General features: G+C 32.6%; 2 protein-coding genes across 2 annotated transcripts; one reads left to right on the top strand and one right to left on the bottom strand.

The window, feature by feature from the left end:
• The first annotated feature begins 732 nt into the window (after nucleotides 1-732).
• Nucleotides 733-4904, top strand: LOC100499933 (uncharacterized). Its single transcript, NM_001251277.3, has 5 exons — nucleotides 733-1010; nucleotides 3163-3206; nucleotides 3551-3659; nucleotides 4418-4473; nucleotides 4565-4904. The coding sequence occupies exons 1-5, from the start codon at nucleotides 915-917 to the stop codon at nucleotides 4665-4667; spliced, it is 408 nt and encodes a 135-aa protein (NP_001238206.1). The 5' UTR covers nucleotides 733-914; the 3' UTR covers nucleotides 4668-4904.
• A 665-nt stretch (nucleotides 4905-5569) lies between these two features.
• Nucleotides 5570-11413, bottom strand: LOC100816156 (receptor-like protein 4). Its single transcript, XM_014778131.3, has 9 exons — nucleotides 11157-11413; nucleotides 9140-10195; nucleotides 8456-8603; nucleotides 7423-7494; nucleotides 6969-7040; nucleotides 6750-6821; nucleotides 6594-6671; nucleotides 6272-6453; nucleotides 5570-6084 (listed from the first exon to the last, which is right to left on the bottom strand). The coding sequence occupies exons 1-9, from the start codon at nucleotides 11224-11226 to the stop codon at nucleotides 5960-5962; spliced, it is 1875 nt and encodes a 624-aa protein (XP_014633617.1). The 5' UTR covers nucleotides 11227-11413; the 3' UTR covers nucleotides 5570-5959.
• Nucleotides 11414-12097: the final 684 nt, after the last annotated feature.

The raw sequence follows: 12097 nt of genomic DNA, 5'->3' as shown, positions 1-12097 counted from the left end.
CAATAAAAGGACAAGTAATTATATTTAATAATATTATTTTCTTATTAAAAAGGTTATTTTAATAAAAAAGTATCTTTAAAATCAATTAAAAATCTATTTATATAATATAATATTTATATTATTTTAATAATTTAAATAAAAATAAAAATTTAAACATACAAATTAATTAAAGAAAAGCCGGTAAGAAAGTCGAGGTGATCAAACCCAATTTCCCAATACAGCATGAAAATTGAGTGTATCCAGAAATTTTCCAAAAATATATGTAATTTGAGAAAAGATGAGAGAGAAAGTGTAATTTGGGAAAAAAAAACCAATACATTGACTATTTTCTCTTAAAGAAAAGTTAATTGATTACTATTGTGAAGTTAATTTTCTTACACAAAAAGGGTATATATTTTTTTAATTTCAACAATTACTCGCCTAATATTGGATTTATATATATATATATATATATATATATATATATATATATATATATATATATATATATATATATAGATAACATTGGATTGATATTTGTGATTGGGTGTACTTGTCTTATAGTATAGGCTCTAGCTTCCAAGATGATCAGATACTATAGTCTATAACACTCTAGCTGTCTAGCACTTTAGCATGCATGGCAAGTCTCTCCTTTAAATTAAAATGTTTAATTGATTTGTTTGACAGCTAAAATATTTAATTGATATAGTCTTATTTTAAATATATGGTCTTTAATAAATGCCATTTAAAAACCATTTTAATCTTAACAAAAAACCAAAAAGAGAAGAAGCGAAAGGAGGGAGGATTGAGGAAGGAGAGACTTTATATACGGAGGTAACAGGGCACTGTAGAATTGCGCGTTTGAGGTTGTTGTGCAAAGGTTGTCGTCGTTGGTTGTGTTGTGTTGTGTGGGTTTATAAGAGAGTGAGTTTCACATGGGGAGGGTTTTTGTTCTTGAATTGGATGGCAGATCTTACGGATGCAAATTCTGCAACACCCCTCTTGCCCTCGCTGATCACATTCTCTCTCGGGTATGCTTCTTCTCTTCAAATTCAATTTTGAATACTTGTGAAAAAATATTATAAAAAAAGTTTTTTTCTTCTGATGATTGATGTTTGTTATGAGCATGAACTCTTTCTGAAGTGAAGAATTCGATTGGTGAGAGATTGAATTTTTACTACTTTTAATTATCAATCGGAACCTGGAGGAGCCCGTTAATTGATAGTGAGGAAAGTTAGTATTTTTTTTGTTTTGTGTGTGTGGATTATTGATTGGAAGTAACTGGGTTGCAATCAGTTTCTGGAAACAGAATCCATTGTGCAGTGCCACTTTCTGATAAATTAGAGCGTTAGTAATTAGCTGATTTTCTTTGTTTCCATTAAGATTAAGATGATGTGTACAATTGGAGAAGGATGATTTTGAGTCTATGAATTGAGGCAAGCGCATAGTATTCATGGTTCTGGTATTTGCTGTTTGAAAAGGGCTAAATGATATATGGGATGATTCTAGGTTGGAAATTGGGGCAAATGTTTATTTCATGAGTACAATCAATTAACGGTTTTTGTCATCAAAGGGATTAGCTGTGGGTGAAAATTCAGCCAGGGACAGTAATCTTATGAGTTAATTTTAATCTGTAAAGAACCATATGCTAGCTAACATTGGATTGCGTAGGTAATGATGAAAAAGACAACTTTTCTCATAGGTAAATACATAAATCTTTTAGGGACTAATTGGGGTTAATGAAGTGCTGCATTTTTGAAACTGGAATAACTTTATTGAGAGAACAATAGAAGTTTACTCTAGGGGAAAAAAGTTAAATATCGAGGTAGAACATGTTCAGCTCACAGCTCCACTGTAAATTCTTCTGATCAGAGGGAATCCATGGATTTGGAAATGATTGAATGAACAAGTGTACTCTGTATGCTTTTCTGTAAGACAAATGTCCCTTCTTTTAGAACCTGTGGCCTGTTGAAGGATGTACATGGAGACCAGGAGGGTTTTTTTCACTTATTTCAATGCAACAGACCAAAGAAATGACTTAGATTAGGAGATTTTTTTTTTTTTTTTTAAATAAACACTCAATCCACAAGAAAAGTTGCTAGTGTGAAATGTAAGACTGCTTTTGAGTCACTTGCCATTTTGTTTTGTCACACTTCTACTACTCCACTTCCATAGTGTGTGTGAAATTGGGAGCTCTCATTTAAAATGAAGGTCTCCTAATATCAACATAGCTTTTATGAGTGAGATAATGTTGATTAGAATTAGTTTATTTTGCTAGCATTTGCTTGTGGCTTAGGGTTTAGGCCTTAGGGTACTAGAAATGAGAATATTAAAATGAATGTGCGGTCATATAAGAAATGATAGAATATATGAAATGACTATGTACAAGAAAAGATTGGTGTAACAATCATTGAGGAAAAGATGATAGAAAATCGGTTAAGGTACTTTGGACATGTACAATGAAGGCCACAAGAGGCGCCAATTAGAAGAGTAGATTGTATGATTTTTAGTTTGGGGAAAAGAAGAAGGAGACCAAAAAGGACATTGGTGGAAATCATCAAAGGAGATCTAAGGCTTAATATTATCTCTGAAACTTTGGTCTTTAACTGTGCCAAATGACATCATGTGATCTATGTAGCTGACCTCACCTAGTGGAATAAGACTTTGTTGTTGATGTTTTATTGTGGCTATACATGATTCATAGATTGAATTTTTGCTAAGGTTTTGCAATTGAAGATGCATAGCATTGTAAATGTGCTTTTTATCCTGAACTTAAATGTAAATAGTAGACAATGGTTCAATATCTGTGATTGCTGTTGCTTTGTAAAGGAAATTGAATTATTTCATATCTTGAGACTTTTGGTACATTTAGTCTTCTTCCACATAAATTCTTGTAATATAATTTGACTGCATAATGAGGATCCTAGTTACTGCTAATTCTTTCACATTTGTGTTGTAAGCTAACTTTCTGCTTGCTACATTTATAATGGTATACTATAGAACAAGTTGTAAATATCCAAATTCATAAAATAAGTTCTACAATCAAATTTAGTCTTGTCCTATATAATTGTCATGTATTGCTGCTACTTATTCCACTGTTGAAAATGTACCTACTTCCTTGTGTACGAGTCTTTCCATCTTCCCTAGCAATTTGACTCTAGTTTGTTTTTCTGTGATGATCAGAACTTCAACTGCAGTCAAGGGAGAGCATACCTTTTCAGCAAAGTGTAAGTTGTTTGAAATGTTTTTCTGTTCCTTCCTTGAATTTTCAGGTTATTATTGTACTTTCACATCAATCTTCTATATTTTTCAGTATTTTGTTATGGATGATTTTGGTGGTCCTCCCCACCTTCAGGGTCCTTCCCCCACCCTCAGGTTATTCCTCTATTGGTTTGGGGAATTGGATTGAAGCACTATGGTTTTATTAATGATGTGAAAAGAATTAGGATTTTCTTCTGACTCGCATAATTATTTAATTAGCACCTTTCTTTCATCTATCAACACCTTACATTGAACCTTTGTTACTAACTATTTCCTGCGTCCTTGTTTGTTAACTTTTGGCCTCTAATAGGGTGAACGTAACGCTTGGGCCTCAGGTGGACAGAATGATGATATCTGGACTGCACACCGTTGAAGACATATTTTGTTGCAGCTGTGGACAACCTCTTGGATGGAAATATGTGAGTTTTACCTTTGCACCTGTAGTTTCGTTTCTTGTCATACTTTATACAGGAGGGTTTTCTGCAACATCATTAATTTGTGGTAGGGTGAGTCTTGAAAGTTAAAACTAGCAATGAAGTTGATTAAATATGTGAGCACATTAGAAATTTAAAATCCAATACTTTTATATGTCTATAACCCCATGAGTACAAATGTATAATGAATCTTATCCATAAAACATATTAAACACTTAAATTTACCCTATTTCAAGCTTCCAACGATTTTATTGCTAATAAATGAACAATCAGATGAGAAATTTATATCTTACCTATCTATTGTGTATATAATCCATTTATGATCTACCATGAAAAAAGTAAGCTTCATTTAGAGGGATGATTTATCTTTTTAACTGTATAAAGTGTTGTTTTATATCCTAGGAGAAGGTGGTTGAAATAGATGCTTTCCCATTAAACTTTGTTTTTGTTTAATGTATTCCTGTTTGGAATTAAATTAGATATCATGGAAAGAGAATCCCAAAGTATTTAAACATTTGATTCCATTAGGAAAGATGTTGCTTCTGGATTTATTTAGAAGGATTATCTATTTAATTATTAAAGCACCCATGGTAACATCATACACATACATGCAAGCACTTGTTAATTAAGTCTTTCTTTGTTCCTGCATCAAGAATTTGTTCTTACCAACATATATATCAGAATAACGTTTTTATGAGCTCAAAACAGTTTGAAGTAATAACAACAAGTTTGGATTCATTCAGGTTCTGACACATGAAAAGAATGAAATATACAAAGAAGGGAAGTTTGTGCTTGAGAGGTATAGTGTTAAATGTTAAAATGTGGTTTTGAATTTGATCATATTCATGTCAAGCTAAGTAAAATTTAATTGCTGTTGATGCTTGTAACAGGTGGACGATAGTTGACAATGAAGAGGAGGAATTGAATTCTGATGCACAAGCTGGCTCTCTAACTGGCTCTCAATCTGGCTCAAGTGACACAGAAAACGCCTAGCAAGTGGCTTCTTTTTCATGAATTTGAAGTATTGTAGCTAGCAATTATATTATAGTATTGTACCTTAGTATTTTAGGTTGCAAATATATTATACCTTTAGTAGATCAAGATACAATTTCACATAGAAACTCCTTAGAGCAACTCAAGTTTAGCTCATTTGCAGCATTTATAAATCTTAAATCTTGTCATAGCGTACCGAATCTTGCAATATATTTATGGAGGGCATATAATTCATCATATTTTATGAGTCGAAAGTCTTTACTTTGCTTGATCTCTATAATTCAGATGTATGTGGAGAGTTAGATTACTGTTCAAGAAATAAGTTTGCAATTACAATTTCGCAGTAAAGTTTCACTTCTAACGCTCTTATATTAAAATCCATCTCACTTGGTGTATATTCTCTTTCTATATAAAAGGAGATGATCGAATTACATTAATATAACTTATATCAATTATTACATTGTCAAGAACTTTCCATAGTTGATTAGTTTTATCTTAAAAGTCATATATGGATTAAAAGTTCTTCGTATATATCATATCTATAAATTTTGATACTATTAATCAAAATTATTTGATATCTTATTCATATAAAAAAAAATTGATATAATATATGTTTAAAATAGAAAAAAATAAGAATATTTTAATTATTTTTTATATTGATTACTTTTCACAAATTGACACAAATGGTCGAAATAAAATATTTATTTTCTATTTGGATAAATTTTTTCATAAACTTTTAAATTATGTGCATTTTCCCTAGATTAAACATTTAATTCTACTTTTTATTTATATATATTTTTTATTTCAAGTATCTATTCTTAATTTAATTTAATCTAAATTTTAAATCTTCATACCTTGGTTTATTTTTATTTATACATATTTAAATTAAAAAAATATCCGTATAAAAAACGGAATAAGTGGCTAGTTTCTTTAATGAGACTGCACATACATACTTACGTGTATATAGAAACTTTTTCTTCCTTCATAATTTCTATGTAGTCTCCAGGAGGGGGTACCACGATAATGAACAAAATTTTCTGATTTACAATTTTCAGGAGTTCTCACTTCTCAGCTTAGAAGTTAAATGTCTCAGGAAACTCTCAGTATTTTGTTGTAGTAAACCCGATATTATGGAGGACAAGCACCATTAGAAGATCGATCAGATTACAGTGCCATTCATCTACGATATTAGTAGGGCAATTCTGCAATCTAAAAGAATAAAAACCACTTGATGGCAGGGAACAGAGGAATACTGAGACAGGCTCGTAAGGTATCAGAATAATGAGATGTCATCATGAAAGTAAAATAGGCCCATTCTCAGCTGCCGTTGAGGTTTTGCCATAATTATTATGATGCCTTGCCATCTGAATGTCACGTGAAAAATGGGTCCTTGCCTTCGCATATGGGGCTGCTCTTGCTGCAAGAGAAAACAAGCATAAATTCTCATTCTATGATTTCTTAATGCTTATTGCCTCACAAGGTCATCCGTGGAATATACTATATTATTAGGCATCATACAATGTTTTGTTATGATGGAAGTGAAAGTGGAACATACAATGTTTTGTTAGCGTAATTGTAATCCACAAATTATGAATATCCTTTACCTGCCATTTGCTGAGCTCGGAGGATATTCTGGCGCCTTTTCCACCAACAAAATGAACAGGTAATAAGAAGGAGAAATGTAAAAGAAGCCCCTAATCCAATGCCAATTTTACCACCGCCAGAAAGATGAGGTCCACATGTAGGTAATCCAGGTAAACCACACAGACCTGCATTGTCAGTAAAACTGCAAGCATCCACAAGTTAAACTTAGAAATAATTGTTACTTAGCAAGAACAAAGTGAACAAACATGTACATGTGGAATATCCTGTCGTTGCAATTACGCATTCTATAGTTTGTCTAGAGTTTAATGTTTGATTACTTACTTGAAGCTAGCTCTGTAGAGTAGTCTTCCTCCTACAGTTGATGGGACCCTTCCAGATAGGAGGTTGCTGTTAAGATTCCTGCATGAAGACATTGTGATACACATTTGTTGCCTTCATATGTGTTTTATGGGTTAGTTAAACACTGGAGAATCTTACAGTCTTTGTAATGATGTCAACTGTCCAAGGCTTTCTGGAATTGATCCACTGAATAAGTTGTAGGATAGGTCACTGCATGATTACATGGCACTCAGAAATGACAATAACGTGATAGCCAAAGCCAAGACAATTCATGGGACACGTTTCCCTCCTTTCATAATCTTAAAACAATGGAAACAATATCACATGGAAAAGAAAAAGAGGAAGAGATTACTTAACAGTACTTGCAGGCTAGTTATTGTACCAAGCAAGGATGGAATTGCTCCATGGATGTTGTTCTTACTCAAGTTTCTGCAATTCATAAGCTAATAAGCAAAAGGAATAACAATCTGACACCTTAATTGTTTTCTACAAGTCTGTCATACAACCTATATATCACTATAACTATCACATCATAGCATACAAATACCTAACCCAAGATTAATATAAAAATAGTTTCTCAATAACTTTCCACTACAGAATTATAACTGCCTAATTCAGACCTTGGCCTATCAAGTTCAGACATACTCTCAATTATTTGTCACTAGTTATTTGATTAAGGCCTTCATAAGCAGGTTTTATGACCACGAATACATGAAGCATAATACATACATGATACATCCATGCATTGACATAAATATTTATGCATACAACATGCATTTCCAAAATACTTAAAAATCTTTATGGAACTCACAGGATTTGTAGATTAAGTAGTCTGGATATGTCATCTGGCAAGAAACCTTTCAGACCTTGATTGTCAAGACCACTGTTCATCAACACATGAAGCACTCATTATCCCAGTTATAAAAACCAAGATATTGATATGGAATATTCAACACGATTAAATATTCAACAGTTCTCAACACAAACCACTAGGTCTTTGTACCATAGTGGAACCAATCTCTTATCTTAGTGCTGGGTGTAGTTCTACAATTTTTTAGGGTTAAAGCATACTTTTTGTCCCTATATGTGATACTCATTTTTAATTTGATATCTATATTATTACTGTGAAGTACAGCTAGGAGTCTAGGAGCCAAATTAAAAATAATTCTCATGTATAGGATCCAAAAATATAGCACTTCTATTTCTTACACTTATTTTCAGTTTAATCCTTATACTTCACTATGTTGTAACTCCAAACAAATGACGAGAATCAAATTTAAAAACTATTATATGTAGAGGGATTAAATTAAATTGAGAATTATTTTCATGTAGGGTCTAAATTAAAAATGTGTCATATATATGAACTAAAATTGTACTTTAACCTTTTAAAAAAATGAAACTGACCCAAAGGAATTTAAGAATGGAGAGGGTCAATTCAAGGGTTACTCCCTCAAATGAGAAACATAGTAAATATATATCACAAAACAAAGTAAAAATTTACACTTCCTGAATGCGTTAATAAGAAACATGTCTAGAAAAATATATATGTAAGTTGTCATTGTTCAGACATAAATGTATACAGACATAAATGTATACAGCCTAAACACAAAAATCTTCCCTTTTTCTCCCTAATAGAAGGTTATCTATTCCTTCCTCTAGAAGATCTGAAGCTGAAGAAATAAAAATATTCTTGGTTTTGGTATAACTAGAGAGAACAGATAGATAAAATGAAAGAGAATAAAAGAATTATTAAGACGAAAACAGCATTAGAGGCTACCAGTCTACCACACAATCGAATTTACAAAAAGAAAGAAAAGCTTTACATAAGGATAACAAGAAATTACAGTCCATCAATGATCCAGCTGCCACTACTTTTGTTTAATTGGCAATCCACTCCAAACCATGGATGTTGTTGAGGAACACAAGGATCACCATTCCACCCAAACCTGGGTGGAAGCCCCAATGCCTTCTTCAATGTTTGTAAAGCACTAACTAGAGTAAAAGACAATCATAAATTTGTAAAAGTTAACATGCATTCAAATTACCAAAAGCAGCATTTGCTACTATTGATAGTTCATGAATCAGAGAACAAATAAATGGAACAAGTCTTATAGAGCAAATGATCAATAAATATCATCTCTGATACAGGTAAGGAAGAAGTCCAAAAGCATTCAATAAAGGAAAAACAAAAGGAGACAAAGGGATCTAACATGTTTGATTGGGCATAAATTCCATGGTCTACTTTTGACACGCAATAGACCCAAAAATTGATTAGAAATAAAAAAGAAGCCAGAAATCACATAACTCAATATCACTAATACAGCTCCTAAGCACATTCACATAATGTTATTATCACTTGCATCCAATGACCCAACACAAATCTTGATTGTGGATATTTCAAAGTCATTCAAGTTCTCTACCAAATTCAATGTATGCTATCTTTAATAATGCAATAAATACCATACATCATTAGTAAGAACATTCTTGTTGAAAAAACTGTTAACAGTAGTAGGAATCAGCACACGTACCTTCCTCTGATATAGTTTTTGACTCGACCATTATAACCTCAAATATCTCAATGGCATTGATTATGGCGAGATTACCTTCCTTTGGTTTCAACGTTATTGTTAGAATCCTCCCATTAACAGTAACAGTGGTATTAAGCACAAGGGCAGTATAGATATCCCCACTTAATTCTACAATGTCAACATCTTTGAAAGCATGATCATCATTTATTATAATATTGAAGACTCTTTGCCCCGCAGCAGTCACTGAATTATCAATCTCTGCAAAATGTAACCAAACCGAATAGTTTCTGTTGGGATCCACCTCCAATGCGTAAGTTAAATCAGGTTCATTATTAGTACTAACAAGCGCGGACTGATAAAGGGTTTCTGGATAGAAGTTTGGTGGATGTGAAGCTTGTTTGATTCTTGTTTCAACTGATCTAGGTTGATCAGATTCATCGCCAAAAGTTTTAATCCGTTGCCAAAATCGGTCCCCTCCCCTGGAATCCCCTCCATAATCTACATCAAACTTTGACTGCCCAAAACCACAACTCAGTCTTTTAACTGTTCTAAGTATTATCCCTTGACTCCACCAGGGGCCAAAATAATAAGCCTTGTCATCAATTTGCTGAATCTCAATAGAAAGGATTGCTGGATCCCCATGACCAGTGCTGTGGAAACAGATTGATACTGAATCATTTGTAAGAAACACTAGCGCCTCAACAAATACTTGATCATTCTGCTTGTTCCAACCCGGTTTCAGAGAATATATTTGCGTGCCTTCAATAGAAATGTCAAATAGAGGCTCACTGGTATCTTTAGACCGACCAACAAGTCCAAAGAAGATCCTGATTGAGTAGTGACCCTTTGGCACTTTGTTAATGTTGTAGCAATTTTGTGGACCTTCAGACAAGGGGAAATAGCGAAGAGTGTTGAGTGGTGGGGTAATGAAACTTGGACGAGTTGCATTGGCAGCTATCCCTCCTGTAAACCCAAAATCTTCACGCCAAAGGGTGTTGGTTGGTTTTGTTTGAACATTTTGACGAGCCCCGCAGCTTATGTGCATAGCAAATGGGTCTGCAGTGATTTGAACCAAATCAAAAATAGGGAAAAACACAAAATATTCATACACAACGTTTGAAAATCACAATCCTCTGTAGTATGTGCAAGCTTGAAACTCCGATTCACCATGAAAACAGCTACAATCACGTAGAAACTGCTTCTTCAGTTGTAAATCTCAAATATAAATTTGGTTCATTGCAAATAAATTGCAAAAATGAAATTCGATCACTTCTATTAAATGTTGATGAATTATATTTGAGTTCTGATTTTTTGACACTCATATATCTTATACACCTAGTTGACACCTTTATTTTCTCTTTATTTTTCTCTTCCTATCAAATTATATCACCTATCATACCTACACTTCTCTTCTCTCTCTTCTCTATTCTTATATGCAATGGTTTCTGCAACAAGTGTGCTCATTTAAAGCTTAACAGACAAACCATACCCAACAAATTCCAATATGGTAACAGTTATTACTCATCAGAATAATAGTGTTAACTGTTTAACAAACTTTCACTAACTGGAAATATTTCAGAGAAAATTGTGTTAAAAACTTAAAATTCCTATCTCTTTTTCATATCTGTTCAAAGATTAATACACAAAAATTAACAAACATTTCATGAATGTAAAATACTGTATTATTATAATTAGACTAAAATACTCTTATTTTATCATTTGTAATAAATTCCTATTGTAGCAATTATTAAATAAGAATATAAAATTTAAATTCGTAAAGCATAGTTTTGAAAAAAAATGGAAAAGCTAAAGCATCAAATTATAGAATTGAGGTCGTAATTTGTTTCAAGTTTCAACGTTTGGAAAAGCTTACAACTCTTAAGGTTCTCAAGATCAAAGCATTCAACGAGTGAGAAAACTCAACAATCCAAATTTGATGAAGAAAAATATTAAGTTCCACTTCAATGCGCATAACTGATAGAGAAAATAGAAAAAAAACGAGCGAGTTGAAGCTCACCTTGCCGTGCTGCACATGAAACACAAGCAAAGCGGAGCATAATCCATAGCTGAAGAAATCGAAGAAGCATTGCGGTGCATTCACCTTCCTCGCTTTTTTCTATCTCTCTCTAAAACTTCTTCTTCTTCTTTGTCTCTTTCTCTCTCTCTCATTCACCGTGTCCCCATTTTTGTTGAGTGCTTTTTTCTAGAGAGAGAAAGAGGAGAGAGAGAGAGCGTGTGGGGTTGGGTGCGCGCACTTTTGCACACCACGCTTGGAAAATCTTCTTCGTTCAAGTTTACTGGCGCCAAGGAAAGCATGGGAACACGCAGTTGTGTCGCTGCTGCTGAGCCTCATCATAACCGATGCAGCTTCAATCGGACGGTGCAGATCTTTCCTATGTGCCAACTCATCACCCGTATCTATATTATAGTCTTATTTATTTATGTTTAGGTAAATTAGGTGTACTAAATGAATGTGACGTGGAAATAATTACTTAATGGGATTCATTGAGTTAATGAAAAAGTCAATGAAAATTTAAAGATTTCTATGAACGAAGATAAATGCTCTCATAAAATATTATTTACTTTGGCTCATTCTCGTTATAATCATTGTAAGAGAAAAAAATTTGTTTCAAAATAATTGTTATTTTAATTTTTTTAATATAATGTAATTATTTTTTTATTTATATTATTTATAATATTAATGATAGATAAAAATATCTATAAATAAATTAAAAATGATATAAGATTTTTTGTTCCATTTTTTTTAATGTATAAAAAAATTTAGAATTCTTATTAAATTGGGACGTATAAATTCAAAGTAGAGTTACTTCGGTTTTTATTAGTATTGTGTCTGGCTTTATTTTTTGGTTAAGAGATTAATTAATTGCAGTTGATGATGCTACTACTTTTAGATCCGACGGTGCAGAATGGTCATCGATGGGTTCAATGAGCTTTTTG

The sequence above is a fragment of the Glycine max genome, chromosome 7, assembly GCF_000004515.6.
Source record: "Glycine max cultivar Williams 82 chromosome 7, Glycine_max_v4.0, whole genome shotgun sequence".
NCBI lineage: Eukaryota > Viridiplantae > Streptophyta > Magnoliopsida > Fabales > Fabaceae > Glycine > Glycine max.
This window is presented reverse-complemented; position numbering and strand designations above follow the sequence as displayed.